At 41.1% G+C, this 18854-nt stretch overlaps 1 protein-coding gene across 1 annotated transcript in view; it reads right to left on the bottom strand.

The window, feature by feature from the left end:
- Positions 1 to 953: 953 nt before the first annotated feature.
- Positions 954 to 18854, bottom strand: part of nol4la (nucleolar protein 4-like a) — a 29076-nt gene continuing 11175 nt past the window's right edge. Inside the window, exons 3-11 of the mRNA XM_022187947.2 lie at positions 16930 to 17041; positions 14999 to 15108; positions 12646 to 12787; positions 11631 to 11923; positions 10658 to 10843; positions 9972 to 10160; positions 9743 to 9862; positions 9409 to 9598; positions 954 to 6960 (exon numbers count right to left, since the gene is read on the bottom strand). Coding sequence (XP_022043639.1) covers positions 6743 to 6960; positions 9409 to 9598; positions 9743 to 9862; positions 9972 to 10160; positions 10658 to 10843; positions 11631 to 11923; positions 12646 to 12787; positions 14999 to 15108; positions 16930 to 17041 — 1560 coding nt within the window. The 3' untranslated portion in view covers positions 954 to 6742. The remainder of the gene's footprint in view (positions 6961 to 9408; positions 9599 to 9742; positions 9863 to 9971; positions 10161 to 10657; positions 10844 to 11630; positions 11924 to 12645; positions 12788 to 14998; positions 15109 to 16929; positions 17042 to 18854) is intronic.

Here is an 18854-nt window from a genome sequence, read left to right as displayed (position 1 = left end):
ATCCATGTGTTTTTATGTTTGTAGTCATAAACATGTATTATTATTAGCTTTATAGCTAGTTTTCTAATTAACCCTCTAACATCCAAGCAGTTTCTCCAAGTTCGGAGCTTAGATTTGCTTTATTTTCCCACCATAACTGCACTTTACACATGATAGTTTAAGGACCTTTAGAAAGTTGAAAATGTGCCCTGTCTTCCTCATTTTACAGTTTCTGGCTCTGATAAAGTGTGTCATTCTGGCTTTTTCCCCACAAAAAAAAATATGGAATGCTTTAGAAATCTGAGTGGAAGTTTTGTGCTTCAAAGAGTTAATGGTGGAATACGTGATTCTACTCTAAAACAAAGCCATGGCAAAGGACGTGGCACAGATCGATCCATATAATTCTACACCAGCGCGTCCTGTGCATGATCAATGGGGGTAAAAAGAACCGTGGGAGGGAGAGGGACAATAAATCTGCCCGAAATATTAACAGTCTTTGCACAGAATCACACACTTCACCTGATTTTCTCTGGGGACACTTATCTAATATTAATAATACAAGAGTACTTTAGTAAAACCAGATTCTTTGGTAATTAGTTTGAACTCTGGAATCTCATTGTTTCTGCTTTGCAATAATAATATTTCACTCTATTTTCATGTGTAAGAACCTCACAGGCCTGCTTATTCTCCCCACACTTAATTGGGAGAGTAAAGCTACACATAGTGGACTGTAATTGATCCAGATATTATTACTCAGTAACTGAACAGCATAATGTTGTTGCCTAAATATGAGTGGGAGCTACAGGCTGCTTTTCTACAGTCCCTGTTCATCATTTCTGTCACTGTTTGCTGTAACTCTGCTGCCCTCTTGTGCACAACACAGTGAATAAGCAGTGAGGACCTCTGTTATTCCTTTTCCGTCTGAGTCTTGTGTTTGCAGAAAGGAAAGAAAAAAGGAAACCACATGCCAGATCTCAGTTTGATAGCTCATCGCACTGTTTTATTCAATTACTGACATCTCAGGAGAAGAGGAGAGCCTTGCAACTCTGCTGTTGGTAAACCACTGGTGTTTTTTGTTGTTTTTTTTTTTTAAACTTTTTTTTCCATAGCGTTGATGCAACACTGAAAAAGCGCTATTTCCAAACAAACACAGGTCCCTCATTAGTGATATGTAAGAGGCAGAGAGAATCTCACCTGGACAGTTTTGCATGAAACATACAAATGAAACAGGTTCAACCTTTTTCTTTTGTCTTTTTGTAGTTTCACATATAATAATAAATATCCATACCTATAAACACTCCAAAAAATCAAAATATTAAGTCACAGGTACTGGAAAAAGCTCCACTTTTAAATCACAATGATAAATGTACAAAACAATAGACATCTCATATAAATGTTAATGGTTTCCTTAGAGACTTAAATCTCATTTCAGAAGAAATCAGCGGATAAAAACTTAACTTGGAGATTCAGTATTTCCTGAGGTTTATGGGTTCCCCTTAAAAGGCCAGGAGAGGGGAATGGCTTTTATGTTACCGAGGAGATATTACAACAGGTCAAAGTGTACCTTTCAGGGCACCAGTCGGGTTAAGGACAAGGAGTTCTCCCTGACAACACGGCCGGGATGTTAAAAGATTATGAGCACTTGTATAATAAATGTACCTACGCCCCACTGTTCTCCACTTAGGCCACAATAATATTTGAAAACAGTTGATTAAAGTCATCTTAATCCTTGATATATCTTTTCTGGTCCACTTTGAGAAGTTGTGAAGCTCCCGTTTACTTAATATTAACCTTTTAAAATGCTGGAAGCCACCCTAACGCCGAGCCGACCACAGCCAGTTGCCACGGCACACTCTGACCATGTGACCGAGGAGTCAAAGAGGTCACATCTGCACTTGATGCAATGGAACAACGAAAAGGAAAATATCTGGGCAAATGTACACAGATTTAGGGGAATCGGTGAGGAAAAGAGGAGGAAAATAAAACTCGCCTGAATAAAACACAAAAACAAACGAGAACCAAAGTATTCTGAAAAACTGTACATGTAAACATCACACTTTCACTGAGTCCAAAACCAGAGGGGAAAATACAAAGCTTCACACAGGTTTACAGTACAACCCCCTGCACAGAGCTACAGTCTCTTATCAGTGCAGGAGAGGCAACAATTGAAATAATATAAATAACAATAGAAGTAATACAGACCATCACCAAATGATAAGTTAAAACAGGCAAGGGCTAAAACCACTTTGATTTTTTTTTTAAACAGTGCTGTACCCACAGAAAAAAGAAAGGTTTAAAACATCTTTTATCACTCTTTGTACAGCTATACAGTACATTTATCTGACCACTTTAGCAATCCACAAGCTACCAGGGCATTTTTTAATCAACACCAATAGATTACATTGTCTAGTCAATACAAAGAGAAAATCCATTGGGCATTATTAGGAAGAAAAAAAAACAAACAAAACAAAAACAACAACATGACAACAAGTGGTTGCCGCTGATCACAGTAACTCCAGCACACAGCTAAAACGTCGCTCAGCGTAGACTTAAGACAGAATCTGCAAGCAAGAGTTTGGTTGTGGAAATGGGACGAGATTCAACATCACTGAGTTCGAGACATGAAGTGTAAAGGATCTGCTATGGCTACAGTAACAGACGAGCCGGTTGGAGGAGACGAGGAAGACATGTGTGAGGACTCAGGTCCCACGGACATCTATGACTGCGTCTGTTTGAGCCCAGAGGAGTGTTTCACAAAGTCTGGGCTCCTTCAGCAAGGTGGGAAAATGTTTCAGAAAGGAGGCTTAGGAAAAGTCTGACCTGAAGAATGTAAGTCCAGTTTTGTCTTTTAGCTCTGTTTTGGTCTCTACCAACTCCAAAGGGACAAATTTCCCTCTTTAGCTGCTAAATATGTTCTGATCAGTCTGCTGCTTGAACACTGAAATTATCTTTCTGTTGCAGCAAAAACGATGCGATGAGAACAAAAGCCTCCAGTGTTCCCTTTTTAAATTGAAATCTTCCCTCTGAACTCCTAACAGTAGTTTTTTTTCTTTGTATCCGGCGCATCATAAATGCTTCTTCTATACTTTCTTGTTTTTTTTTGTTTGTTTTTGTGCCATGCTTCTAGGTGCTGTTTAAAACTCAGACATTTACCTGCTACTGATGGGATTCATCAGCATTGTGTGAATGTGTGTTTGCTTTAAATCTAAGAGACAAACAGTTAAATAATGAGTTGAAACTCATTAAAACTCCATAAAACTGATTCACACAATCATTTTCTGTTCTTACGCTGCTTTTAACCCTTTAAGCTTCAGTCAATTCCAGCCGTTTTCAGTACAAAAAATCGCTAATATTCTATTTTTAAATTTAAAAAATGACGAAAAATACAGGGAATATTGGACGCGCATCGCGAGGTGCATTTCCTTGAAAACGACCGATTCGTGGATTTTATACCGACTTCAAGACATGTTTTGGACAAAATAGTTTACTGGCTTGTGTCGTCTGGATGTAAAAGGTTGGATTATGGCCGTTTTTTGTGGAATATTTTTTTCTGTGTGAAATAATGAACCCGCAAATGTGAGTCGCGCTGTGTGCGTTGAAGCCGTGTATAGAGAACGGATGGATGAATATTCGTTTTTGTAGGACAAATGTGTTTTTCTCACCCGCTGTGGTAATCACATCTGAAAGTGGTTAATACCGGCGGATTCATGAGAATCTAAGCTTTCCATCGGCGTATAGTGTTTGTATAATCGTGTTTGCAGCCGTCGGACATTCTTGAAATTCCTATGCAAATTAGTAGGTGTACCGCCGGCGGTACACTGAAGTTTAAGGGGTTAAATAGGTTTCTGTAATTACAAATCCTGCTTACAGCTACTTAAAGTTCCCACAAATGCAAAATTATTTTTGCTAAAATGTAAACTTGCTGTAAATACTTATGAAACTGTATGTTGTCTCCTGTACATCTGCATTTATGCTGCAAATTTAAGCTTTAACTACACATAAAGTCATTTATGACAGATGGGAAACCCTCATGTCATAATCAGAACAAGAGCACAGCAGCAGTCTGAGTTAATATTTGGCTAAAATTTCTCTTTAATTCTGTTGTAATGATTTTGTTTTTGCTGTAACATTTTAATCTTGCTATAAGTTCAATGTGTGTTGTTTTTCTTCACTTTGAACTAATGAAATCAATGTTTGATGTGTCAGATTTGACTTGGATTGCAACCATTAGCTTTTTGTTAATATTACTATAGCGATGTGGGAAAATACGTGCAGTAAATATCCGTTCTGGTCAGGATTTGGACCTCCTTCATGAAACACCCCTCAGACGGCCGAGACGCACTGATGAGTTCAAACTGAGCTCTGACAAAGGAGGAGTTTGCTGTCGCTTATAGATGAAAACTGCCTCTGATTGTGAGCTGTGTCAAACTGTCCTTTGTTATAATCAGTTCTCTGTGTGTTCTGAACTGAAGCTGATATCCCAAATGAGGTAAAGACACACTCAAATCTCTGTGTTATGTTACCTTAATCCTGAGCTATAAAGTGCTTCCAAACTTGCAATAGATAATAGAATTTAAATGAAAATGCATTAAATGCAGCCCGATCGTGACATGGCACTGAAATGTGGGATGGTCGTTTAGGACATGCAGGTCTAACTGTAGACTGGCCTGGTGGTGAAACTGATGGATGACACAGATATAGACTGATTAATGATACATTTGATAAGATTTGTGATAAATACAGAAATATATCTCTCTAAACTTTGACAAATCAATAAGGTGCGAGCCATTTCTGGCTGCTTGAAGAGTCATTGTCATTGTTTGGAATGTTTGAGCCTACTGAATTAAATCTTCACAGATTGATGTTGTACAAACTGGGTCATTCCACTTATAACACAAACAGTGAGTCAACACACTGTCAACACCAACACTTACATCAACGGAAAAAAAAGAGAGAAAGGATTTTTTTTAAAAATGCACATACACACAACAGTTTTTTGTGCTGAGTGACTCACCATTTAAAGTTGTGAGACTGTGCTCTAGATCTGCTTTGTGTACTCTTGTGTGTCCTCAGACCGCGCACACACACACACACAAACACACACACACACACCATAGCAGAAAGCTGGGAGAGTAAACTGTGATGCGAATACATCTTTTTCAAAGATTGTCTCTTGCTTCTTTTTCAGACAGTGTGTTTTTCAGACGTGGTATCGATGAGGAAAGTGGAGATGGGGTTTGAAACTGCTGAGGTCAGAGGGGACGATACAGACAGACGCACGGACGGACGAAGGAGTTTTCTTTTGTCTGAGCATCCCACTCACATGCTCACGCTGCATCCAGCACGCTGCATTCACCTGACTGTCAGTAATGGATGCATGGAGCTTTATGTGCCCTTTAAACTGAAGAACAATCACTTGAACATTTCCTTCACAAAATAACCCAAAACCACAAAAAAAGAGAAAAGAACAAAAGACGTGCAACATTAAGTCTCATTTTTCTGCCAGGTCCCATTTCCTTTTTTGACACTACGGATGACTGATCCCAACACATGAAAGTGCCTCAGTTCTGAGGTTAGCGATAAAGATCAGTTATTCAACAACAAACAACAACATTGAAATTGGCTACAATGCTGCATGGGATATCATTTCTTTTTACAACTCGACAGTTACAGCGGGAGAGGATTGTGGTGAATTACGAACCCTCATCAGACGCCTCCGAATGCCTCAGCAAGTCACTTCAGTAAGCACACCATTACTGATTATCTTCAATATTGCACCTTTTTCCACTTCTCCAGTAGCACTGGTTATAAACCAAGAGTCTAAACAATATATTAATCTCCTTTTTCCCTGACAGGTGTCTGTGACCTCAATTTGCATACCCAGGCTTCTTCAAAGCCTCCTTCCCTTTAAGTAATGAGAAACTGCCCGTGATAGAAATATTCATAATAAAATAACTGAGAATAAAGTCAAGCTGGGTAATGAGTCTTTGTCTCTTAGAACCGAGGTATCATTTTGACCACACGGTGATAGATCTGTTCCTCTGGTCAATCTCTACGCTGTCAAACACTGTCATGTTGATATTCCCCTTTTTTCTCTACTGCTTTCATTTCTTTCTTTTTTGCGTATGTGTAAGTCAGCACATCCGACAGTAGCTGTTGAGGTTAGCAGGTCAGTGGCAGGTCGCCACATCTTTTAGCAGCGATTCATCTACGGACTTCTGGTTATCATTTAGAAATGACTCTATTCAGACGACCCAATCAAATCATGCCACTGTACAGCATATTTTACAATAGTGTAAAAATAGAGAGATGTAATGATGCTAATTCACTGCTATTTCACTATTCATTTGTCCAAACATCGGCACAAACGAGCTGATTTGGCGATCTGGTGGTTAAGCTAATTGGACACCTCAGTGCGAGTACCAATGCACATCATTGTTTCACATAAATCATCGCTTCCTGAGACGAATGGAGGTTCAGGTGGTAAAATGAACTGAGTGGGATGAATGGCTACAGATAACAGGGCACTAAGGTCAAAGTGAACCAAATGCATAAATAAACATTTGTCAGCCTGTGATATGTTCGGCCCGTCCAAATACATAAACATGTGGGAATAAGTGAAGGTTTCATACCTACAGGACCCACTGTGCACTGCAGTATCCCTCGTGTACAACTGTGTCTTTGAAAGTCTGCCCAAATGTGTGTGACAGGGGTGGACAGGCGGCGGGGGGCTTGGAGGGTGTTGGCACGGTTTGGCTCGGACTCAGTTCTGCTGCAGGATCAGGTTTTCCAGCTCGTCTGCTGAGCGGAGCAGGAAGGCCGCGGACTCCCGGTACCCTGCGATGAGCTGCCTCACCGCCGTCACCTCCGGAGGGCTGAGCTGAGCCGAAGCTCCACCGCCGCCGCCTCCCTGACCGTGACTGTTGGAGCTGGAGGAGGTGGAGTTCGGGCCGACGGATTTCATGCTCAGATCTGTGGGACCTGTGGAGGCAACCGGGATGATTTAGGGAACACAAACAACATGGGACCAACTTTATCCTGAGAAGCCTCTAAAAGCCAGAATCATACTTTGTAATATACAGTCAAGCCCGAAATTATTCATACCCCTGGCAAATTTTAACTTAAAGTTACTTTTAAATGTAAATAAAGCTGAGAAGTAATTTAATTTAATTTCTACAATAATGCCTTGTACATCATGTTATTATCTTTTGGGAAACACCTGTGTCATTTCCAATCAAAAAAAAAACTTGCTGGTGGAATAAAAATAACTAAGTCAAAATTTGCTAGGGGTATGAATAATGTCGGGCTTGACTGCATATGACGTGTTGCCATGCAAACAGTTTGGCACGAAAATATTAGACGAAAAAATGATTCAAAGGTGTTCTGACGAGATACACTTTTTGTTATGCTGCTGCTGCTATGAAAACATTCAAAGCAACTGAAATGCTGAAAGTGCTGACGCTGTATTTGAAGTCTCTGTTTAAGCCTTGAAAACAGCTGAGGTTAATAGAAAGACTGAAACATGTGGGACTTATGGGGAAACAAGAGACCTCAAAAAGAATTTGAAGTGTAAAATATAAGCATGAAGGGAAAATGTCTGTTGAAATGAATGAATGAAATGATGAAAATGTGAGTTAAAAACTGCTGACAGTGTGTCCTGTGGACTATAAAACAGGTTATGTTTCCTTTAAGAGATATCACTGTCATATTCCAGTTGACAGTCTCCAATGTACAGTTTAATTACTCCAAATTTACTGTGGAATTGTATGTACTAATACAGTACAGTAGGTACCAATACATATTTGTGAGGAAACAAGGGTGGAGCAGTCAACATTTAATAGAACTCAACCCAGAGAAAAGGTGCCAATATGTGATAGAGATGGAAATGAAAGCCGTTTTGTGTTTTTCCTGCTGCGCTGCACCTCAAGGAGCTGCAATGTTGATCAAATATACACTCAACAAAAATATAAATGCAACATTTTTGGACCTCTTACTGTGGGCAGTCTAAGGCACACCTGTGCACTAATCATGGTGTCTAATCAGCATCTTGATATGGCACACCTGTGAGGTGGGATGGATTATCTCAGCAAAGGAGAAGTGCTCACTGTCACAGATTTAGACAGATTTGTGAACAATATTTGAGAGAAATGGTGATATTGTGTATGTGGAAAAAGTTTTAGATCTTTGACTTCATCTCATGAAAAATGGGAGCTAAAACAAAAGTGTTGCGTTTATATTTTTGTTGAGTGTAGCTAACTGGAGGTTTACTTATCAAGCTTTAGAAACAGTTATTAGCCAACTGTGAGCATGTTTTTTCTTTGGCTTGTGATAGATACTGGTTTGCTAATTCCTAGCAATGACTCTTTCACTGTATCCTTCTTCATTTAGAATCAGGATGGACGTCTTCTTTTAATGAATGTTGAGTGATAATTTATTTTGCATTGCATGCATTTAATCATTATAAGACTTGTCATGTCTTCTAAAAGATGTAATTATTTATCCTTTTGATACACTTAAAATTATTTACACTGCAGGCCTGTTGTTAAAACTTTGTAATAGAAAATTCCACGGTCTAATAGTTATTTCCAAAATTGCACTTAATTAGCAGCTTTGGAAAGTAGAGCTCAGTGTTTTGGCTCCATTCATTGTTATTTTTGGGAGTACGTGACTCCGCCTAATTCCAGGCTAATCCAAAAATCTGCAAAGAGGTGGAGTGTTACTGGAGGTGTTGTGGGTCTGGTAAAAGTCCTGGACCATGTGACGTCCTGGGACAGTACCAACTTGTCACTCAAACAGGTCACACTCTTAATTATGTCGAACTTTAAGCCCTTATCCAATTTAAACAGGAGAGTTATATAAAAATTTAACTCCGGTCCAGTTGTCACGAGGAGGAAAATTAGCTATACAGACCAAAACTCTTCTTGTATCAGGCTGTAAACATGTGGTAAACATGCTGTAAAGTTAGACATTTTAATATGGGGGTTTACTGACCCACTTTTGGAGACAGCCTCAAGTGGCCATTTGAGAAACTACAGTTTTGGCTTGAATTTTCCGAGGCTGCTGCTTTGGTAGCTTCTAGCATGTGTTGTTCCTTAATGCATGTCTTCATGGCTAGCAAAAAAACCCCTCAAAAAACAAATTAAATTTGAATTTTTATGTTGCAACCTGTAACCTAAATTTAACTCTTCTAGGCTGTAAACCCGAAGACATTTCCAGTCAGGTCAACTGCATTAAAGTAGAGAATCTAAGACAGACAATTCAAAACCTGCACAAATAACAGCTAATGTTAGCATGTATTCTCTACAGACAAGTAAGAAAATATGTTGTGGACTTGTATGAATACATGAGCTGTGTGTTAAATATCTTTTTCTAAAATGTCTGTTTTGAGACACACTACTTCAGTGATCTGGACTGATAAATGCGACTCACCATTGGTTTGTGCAGCACCAGAGTTCTGCTGGTTGCTGCCGACTGTCCCATATCCCCGCAGGTTGTAGTTGAGGCCTCCGTTGGTGTAGAGCTGGTCTTGGGCAAAAGCTGCGCTGGAGATGGTGAACCCTGACGGGGCCACAGAGACCGGGTCTCTCGAGTTGGGTTTGTCAACGGAGACAGGCTCGTCCTGTGACAAATGAAATGTTTTCAGTTTGGGATGCATGTTGTAGTTTATGTTGTGCAGTTTGTTGTTAATGATGCATAGCCAGCCGAGCACATTCCCAAATCCCTGCTGGGCAGATTCACAAACACCAACTGCCAAGACATTTACCGTCGCTTGGTACACGTCGAGCCGCATCCTCTTGGCAGCATTTCGGGTTTCGCTGTCGCAGGCAGCAGCGAGGATGTTCTCAGCCATGGCAGAGGTGAGGTGAGGGGGCGTTGGTCTTATCTGCCAGCAGGGTCAGCGACATGTTTACATTATCAATGTGAATATTTCAAGATTTATGATTGACTGCTGGATTTATACAAAAAACAGTGGAGCTGGGGGAACTTTGTACCTCAAAACCGCCTTTTTTCATGCGGCGACAGGACTTGAGGTAGGTGCGGATGCGCTTGCGGGAGCGCTCCTGGAATTCTGGAAACTGGCGGCTACAGGACTCGATGATGGCCTGGATCTTCTCCTTGGGCTGTTTGGAGATGGGCACCATGCGGTCCAGATTCTCATCCACGAACAGACGCACAAACATCTGACAGAGACAGAGGGAGGGGGAGGGGAGAGAGGGGATGTAGAGCAGAAAAATGGAGTGTGGGTGCAGGGAGAGCGAGAGAGGGGTGTGAGAGTGGAAACAAAAGAGAGGAGATGGAAGGCAGGGGAGGATGGGGGAGCATTAGAGGAAGAGAGGAAAAGAAGAGGATAAAGAGGGAGGGGGAGGTGATGAAAACAGGAGAGATGGAAACAGTCGCTCAAATGCAAGACAATATTTCTGCTGCTTATTTGCTCATGTTTGCATTTTTCCAACTCTGCTTATTCTTCCAGCTCTAGAAATGCAGTTTGCAGGGAGTGTTTCCACAGAATAAATTTGGATCTAAGAATTATTTTCATCTTTGGTAATTGCAGCTATGATACCGGCACAAGGTAATCATAGAATTGATTTAACTGTGCTGGCAGACTGATGACCAGCTCTGTATTTAACTATCTGAATGTGTGTTTAACTCTGCTGAGACACTTTGACAGGTTCCTTACATTGAAGGCTTTAAGTCTCTCCGGGTCCATTCCCTCAGCGTCATTGATCTTGTCACTGTCATCGTGGTCATCGTGATCATCGTCGTCGTCATCAATTATCTGTGTCCGACCAGAGGTCAAGTCCTCTGCGCTCATGCTCAGTTCAGTTTTCACAGAGTCATAGCTTCCTGAGCTGTAAGGAGGAGACTAAAAACACACAATACAGATGAGATAAAAATAAATTCTCACTTTTCTGTGGTTCAGGCTACTCACTTATGACTATTTCCTACAACTTTTTATACAATTTTTTTGAGCGTATGTGGACAAAAATTTGGGCTTTAGGACATTTTTCCAAAAAAATATGGTATATTATCAACTCCACAATTAATTAAAATAAAATAACAAGAACACTCAGTTGTAGGCCTGCTTTTGTGTTTCTTTAAGCATAACTACGCCCATGTGCAAACTAAAGAATGTTTGATAAAATAGATGGAAAAAAAAAATCAGAAGCTTTGTTTTACCACATTTGCAATGTGTCTCTTTACTTAAAAGAGAAATTATACAATATTGATGACATGGTAAACAAAACAGGTAATTTGTTCTTAAAGATAAAGATCAAATCAAGTCACTGTTTTTTTTATATAGCACATATTGAAACAACAGCTGGTGCATCAAAGTGCTTTCTAGTAAAAAAAAAGATCATGAATGCTGTTAAAAATTTACCTGACAAGTTTAAATACTAGGGTTAAGATGCTATAGTGTTACATGGTGTGATTTTTTTGAGTGATTATCATATTAGGGTTTAAAACCATACAAAAATTATACAAAGTATTGCTTTACCTGACTATAATACACACTAAGGCAGAGTGTTACTAATTCCAGAGAATCACCTAACTTATGTAATGTAGCCAAGACTCTTTGGTGTTATAAATTACACAACTTAACTTTACAAATACAACCATTCAATATAATAATACGCAGGTTTTGTCCTTACCTTGTTGGCGTACTCTGTCTTGATGGGATACTTTCTGTTGGGGTCTGCAGGGTAGGAGTTGGGCGGTGAGCTCCCTGCAGGCAGCAGTCTGTCGCTCAGATTGACCGGCTGCTGATCCTCTGAGGAGGACGAGGACGAGGTGGTGCTGAAGTCCAGAGGAGCGCTCAAGCCGTTCTCCGTCACCTCCCCGTAAGAGGCCCCGCCATCTGGGGGGTTCCCACCCACAGCCAGCGCCTCCGGGGAGGTCAGAGCCGGCAGCCCATTGGCACTGCCGCTCTCTGAGGAGTCATCATCTGGCACAGGGGAGGCAGAGACAGGGATGAGCTGTGGATGTTTGTCATCTTTTACCATTAATGTGGGCTTGTTTACTACAGAAGGCCTGATTTGAGTGTGAGTGGGTGTGTTACTACAGGGGGAGGAGACTCGCTGCCTCATGTTGTGCATTCTGAAATAGTTAAAGTGTGTGTTGGAGGCCAATTGTCAGGACAAATAAAAGCTGAAGTAGAAGGAGGGACTCTCAGGAGTTTTTACAGCCCAGAGAGAAAGAGATGAGGATGAGGAGGGACTGATGGGGGCTGGGAGCCTTCAGTCCCTGCTGTGTGTAAACTACAGCTTTGTAAGCCCGTTGTACGGATTTCACCGTGACGATTTCTACATGTGTCACACCTATGTTCACTGGAAGAGATCCATTCTCCCTTTTTCCCATTTTGAGTCTTCTCTACAGTGGTGCCTAATCTGTGAAGGTTAATATCGGCCTTTGTCCTACTTCTTTAAGCCCTTCACCCTGAGAGAGAGGGGTGCACAATGGATCGGGGCTGCGGTGGTGTCCCACCCCCTGTAAGAGTGGATTTATTTGGATTAGTCCAGTAAGAACGAGGCAAGCTGTTTCCTACGTAACACCGATCTGTCCCTTCCTGATTAATGAGAGAACCTTCACATTCCAGATGTAAATAAAACCAAAACAAAACAACATCAGAGCCATGCTGACACTAAAGTGCGGTTTGTGATGTCTTACCGTCCTCTTCTTTAATGGTGGCTGTCGGGTTGCTGACTCTCTCTCCGTTGGGTGGACTCGGCTCAGGCACTGCAGGCTGCTCAGCTGCGACCCATGTGGGCTCGGCACTGTTCATGTCCTCGCTGCTCACCGAACTGTCATCCTGAAGAGAGACAGCGTGAGAGAAAGAGGCTATGAGGCTGGAAAGGAAAAGTGAGCGGGCAGGAGAAAGATCCTCACACTTCTGACTTTAATCGTGTCGTTTTTGCTGTTAAAGGACAGGCTGACACTGGATATGTGAGCGCCGGCTGCTGTCACTGTTTCTCCTGTAGCGTAATGACCACAGAGAGATCTCTGCCCACAGAAATGTCAAAGTGAGAGATAAAATCTGTTCAATTGAAGCTAGTTTGAGATTACAGTAGTATGAGTTAGACAAATAAAGAGAGTATCTTTCAAAGTCATGGAGTTTTTAGCTTCACATTTTCTCACTTCTTTGCTGAGATGTGGAAGAGAGACAGCAAGAAAAATCCTCCTGTTAGTTTATGTTCTTGCAGAGTGAGCATTGTAGACTCTGTGTCCAGTCACTTAAAACTGTAAACAAGGGTTCTTATAGGGTTGAAGTGAGGAGAAGTAGGCTCTCTGTTAACTAATACGTTTCTTGAAGCACTGCTATTTTTAACTCTGTTATGTAGAGACCCTGAAGATGCTTGTTGTAGCGTAACACAAACATGAGTAAACCACGGGGGTAAGGGATTAGCAAAGGAGAGCTGAATAATCTCGAAGGCCGTCCTGAGAACTGGCTTTAAACCACACGACTGATATTCACATTTCCGACCAAAGTGAGCGTCACAGAGCGGCCCGAGTCGGCTTACTTCATGCTAACGTAAATGACCTGCATGCACGCTGTCATGTGTCAGCTGGCATCTCACTCAGAGCGAAGCATAACCATGACTGTGTGGCAGGAACAGAGCAGAAATCCATCTCATTCCCCTCACACGAGCACACAAATAGGCCTAAACTCCTGGGAATATGCTCCTGTCCCTCTGTAAGGGGTTTGTGGAGAACCAAAATGCTCAGTGACAGCTCTATTAGGCACCAAGTGAGGCATGTAGCATTAAAGAGACAGAGAGAGAGAGAGTTTCTAATTACACCGCTTCTAAGTAGTTGGAAATGTAGCATCATTAATGTCTCTACTTCAAGAAAATATATAATTGATAGAGTAGGAAGGCCTGCGCTTAAATTTGAGGTCCAGCTAAGGAAACAGTCGAGCAAAGGTAGAATAAACACCTGCATCCTAGCCTATAATGATATATTTCAAGTAAAAACATCTAAATTTTATGTGAATTACACTTCCCACTTGACTGTTTGTGGCTTTTCTTGGTCCTATGTCATATTAAAGTTCTTGTATTTGGGTAAATAAACACAACCGTTTGGGAGATTGGAATATTTAAACATTTTTTTGTTTTTTACTAACTAAAAATAACATTACCAGTCAGTTGCAGCTCTGTTTTTGTGGTCCTGTTTTCATAACCAGGCCTGTGCACAATCCAAATAGTCCCAGTAACATGTAGAACAGTGAGAATGTTCAGTAAGCGGGGTAGACAACAAATTAAATGCATTAATTCAGCACATGTTTGCAATTTGTTTATTTACCAGAAAGAAAATCAGTGCTGAACTGTAACAATCCTCCAAGTTTTGCCAAACAGCAGGCCGGCAGCTGAGGACTGAAGCTGCAACAGACTAAACACACACTCACGACTTTACTGGTGATCTGCTTTTGTCAACAGAACAAACCTGCTGCATTTTCAACCAGCTGCTGTTTAAACCAGTTCAGCACAGATACGGAACAAATTACTACGTCTCCTACAGCACTGGAACAAGCCTTTGCGATGGTTAATTATTAAATTATTGGCCTGTTCATACTCTGTCTGCGCACAGATGCGACCAACAGTCTGAGCATTTGTTAATTTGTACTCACCCACGAATCACAGTCTGGGTCATTGTTCCGGATAATCCTAATTATGCGTGAGTGAGGTCCACATTATCATCATCAAGTACCGCTCCCTGCACTTTAGTGGCAGCAGTTCCTGAGTGTTTCTGTCACAGCTACACATGGGAGGGGTCTCACCCATGACGTCACTCGGCACACACTAATCCTGGTTTCACACTGGGCTCCTCCTCGGATCACAGGGAGACTCAGATTCTTTATTAATGAGCTAAAAGTTGAGAGGAGGAATGTCCTATTTCGCACCTCTCACTGACGTGTGCGCCCGGCACAGTGACGATGAATGGGGAGATGTTATAATTTTGTGATTAATCAGGACAGCTTGGATTGATTCCTACACTGTAAAAACCTGGGGAAAGAGTCACTCACCCTCTCAGTGGTGGTCATGCACTGCAGTTTCATTTGTTTCAGGTAGGTGGCAGTAAGAGGCATGTTGTAATCAATGAGGTCCGGGACCAGCGAGGTCGGTCTGTCATTTTCTGAAGAAAAACACAAGAATAACATACAATTTAACTAGCATTGTAAATATAGAAGCAAGGAGATGAATCAAAGTAACTAAATAAATAAAAAATAATGCTTTGGCTAAAAAAAAACAGTTTGCATCAATCATGTTTGAGTTATGACAACAATAAAATTAATATCAGACAGCGAAATACAATGAGTAAAGGGAATTAACTTTTCCATTACAAAGGTATTTTTAGCTAACACTTACTTAAGGATTGGAAGCATCAACACAAGTTTTTAAGTCGATTATTCATAAAAATTCAACTGTTATAACAAGAAAGGATTTTTTTAGAAAGTGTTAAAATGCTTAAATACTGTAATTAATCTATCAATAAATTCTACTGCTACTAATTCTACTACTGCTAACTTCTGATACTCTTACTAACATCTGAATGCTTCTTCCAACACTACAGACTTCATAAATTTCCCTTTCATGGTTTTAAAGCAAACCATGAAATCTACAATATCACATACCAGAAATAACATAATAACAACATTTACACATAAATGCATGATGTTTTAATTATTATCTGCCCAGAGACAGATCAAGTTCTGTGATTTAAAAACTACTTGTGTAGCTGTGAAGTGGACAAAATATCAGAAAAAAATCTTTTCACCTAACTGAAACTACACTAATTGATATTATAGACAGAAACTGAACAAAAATAGTTAGCTGGTAATGACTGCAGTTTACTGTGTATTCAATTACATTATACTGTTTCCCCTTTGACAATAAAAACGCCATGTTTCCCTGTGTAACGTAATTATGTTTGGAATGACACCGTTACATTATGCTGAATTAGACATTAGCTGCTCCTGTCTGCAGTCTGTCCATGGATGTCCAGAAATCTGTCAGTGTGTTTAAAAATGATCCCGAACAAAACATAAAAAAAATGTGATGATTCTAAGGCAAATTCTGCATGTCTTTTTCTATGAATTCTAAGAGGATATTATTTTTTACTTATTTATTGAAAATATGACATCATCAGAACGTTTACATGCCACTGAATGAAAAAACTTGTGTACTAAGTTTATGTGTTAATATTTTATTGAGCTATGACTCTGACAAAGAGTGAAGTTGGGTGCTAATAGCCAAACAAATCGGCTACAATAAAAAACTTCCTGTTGATTATCTGTGTGACTTTTGGCTTTTCTTCCTTCACCAAAATCAGAGCTGATCACACAAACAAAACCTTTGAACACCACAGAAGTGCTTTGGTATTGTGCAAGAGGCTGAAATCCAAACCTTTGCTGTATGTAACACCTGAAGTCAAACAATGTGGCTGGGAGCTGTCTGCAGTCTGCTCACCGGCCACTAGAGGAACTCTGTGATCATTTTAGAGGCTCCCTTCAATCCCAGAGAGTCAGTCCTCTTGAGTCTTTGTTACATCATGTCGATCATGGATATACACATATGATTTATTAATAAAGGTTCGATTCAAAAACTCTTCAAAGTGCAAACACTGAGGATCACATCAGCTCATATTTAATGTCTGACAGGACAATGGAGAACTTCGGGTGTCTGTCATTCAGATGCTAACCACAAACAGTTCCATCTTACATGATAAAACAAATTAGTATTTCTATGAATACCATGACAACAGTTATGTCTAGCTGTGGTAGAAGATTGATTGTCTCATTCCATCATGGTAATTTAGTAGGAACCCGTTTATCGTGTCAGTATGTCGAAGCATCTGAGCATTAACAACTCTTAAAGGTTGATCTCAGAAATAGCCTATCAGTTAATGATGCCTCCAGAATGAGCGACCGTCCGCGGGTCACATGTGCGCCTTTACCTTTGAACTCCGCAGTGCTGGGGTTAATGTGCATCCTCTTCTGACACTCTCCACAGCTCATTAGGAACCGAGTCACCGCCTCTCTGGGCAAGAAGGCGTAGGTCTCAGCAATCTGTGTCGGGGGGAGTGAGCAGAGGAGGCTGGGTTATGGCAAAAAAAAAGAAGGAAAAAACGGCAGCAGATCTGGCTCAGGCTGTGGCTGAACTCAAACAGCGTGCAGGTGTTTTTATTGTACCATGCATGTGTGAAAATTTGGGGTCAGCGATTATGTGTTATCTCGACATGGCATGAGGAGGAATCCTCCCTCTGGGCGTTCGCTGGTGCTTTTGGATGGCCTAATTCCAGCTGCAGCCTGCTACATATTCCTGCTTTGATACCTTAAAAACACAAGTGGTGTTCGTCTTTTCTGATTTCATTCCTCTTGCCGCTCTCCCAGGTGCAGCCGGCTCATATCTACACCTCTCTCACGTTAAGCCTTCCTTCTCAGTGTGGCTCCACCGCCATGCCACCCTCCCCTCCTCACCCCCTCTGGCGTTTCCCTGTAAAATCCGACCTTCACGTGACCATGGAGAGGCAGTGGGGGTGCCCACCATCCCCTTTGCCCATCGCCCCCCCCCAGCCCTCGTAGCCCCTAGAGGCAGCTGAGAGGGAAAGGCCACCCAAAGGAGCGTGCACCTCCCAGAAGGCCACAGTGACAGCTCCATATTATGCCCTGCCCCAGTGATGCTGCCTCCTCAAAAGGGTACACTCTATGAGACGTGACAGGACCTCTCTACAGGGCAAGAGGAACTGGCTCTATGATTTTTTTTTATTCCTGGTAGGGTAGGAGGAGGGGAGGGGTACCAACCCCCCCTGCCCCGCTAATGCTGCCTCTGCACCTCTAACAAACAAAGCAGCCCAGTGGACTGTCTTTGTTCTAGAAACATAAATAAAGTGGCACAAAATGAAGAAGTTGTGGTTTGAGTTCCACAAATATCTTGATTTCCTGTTAAAGGTGAACGGTTGTTACCTTGGTAACTCCTGATGCTAAAAATTATACATTATGTTCCCAGCGCTAACACGTACAGCTTTTCACAGACAAGAAAAAAAACTTCCTGATCTCGACTCTCACTGTAAAAGTCATCAGCTGCTTCAAAGTTCAGAGCCGATTAAGTGCTGCTTCTTTGTTGTAATAGTCTGCTTTGGCCACCACGTCCTCAAAAACTACAGTGAAACAAGGTCAGTGGGCTCGTGATTGATGCCTGTGTGGTATAAAGCAAATTGATGGATGGATGAAAGAAAAAAATTGCATATACACCAACTATATACATTATATAAAATACATGCAGTGCTGACACTTGTGGCCTGCTGATTATTTTCTACACTCACAATGAAATTAAACTGATTCACACCACAAACTGCATATTAAAGATGAACTGTGGCATAGCGATCAGTCTGTGGACGACTGTTTTGAAGCATTGAGCTTGGAATTTGCCGACACTATCTTTGTCTTTTGAAACCAGACAAAACTCGAGGACACTACACATGGTGCAAGCAGCAACCTGTCAATCACAAGCTAGCCCCGCCCTAAAACATATTCCAATTTAATGCCTGTTTTATTCACAATGCGACCATAATTTACAAAATAAACACCATGCTGTACTGAAGGAGAGTGGAAATTACAAACTAAAACCAAAAACCTATTAGGAAAATGTTCACTTACAAAATAAATTAGGATAGAGGTAGAATAATTTCCTTATAGACTTCTTTACAATCACACTTCTTTTTGCAACAAGAGGAGTCACCATCTGCTGCCTGTCAGAAATAATGCAGGTTTAGGACAATTCTGAGTTGTCCTCAACCTTTATCTTTCATATCCAGTCTGTGGGAGAATAGTTTGGCAGCTTGTCATTCTACCTGTCAGAAAATCTTTCTCTGTTTCCTCT

Source organism: Acanthochromis polyacanthus, chromosome 6, assembly GCF_021347895.1.
Source record: "Acanthochromis polyacanthus isolate Apoly-LR-REF ecotype Palm Island chromosome 6, KAUST_Apoly_ChrSc, whole genome shotgun sequence".
In the NCBI taxonomy this organism is placed as follows: domain Eukaryota; kingdom Metazoa; phylum Chordata; class Actinopteri; family Pomacentridae; genus Acanthochromis; species Acanthochromis polyacanthus.
The sequence above is the reverse complement of the archived record's forward strand: the minus strand, read 5'-3'. Positions and strand labels throughout refer to the sequence as shown.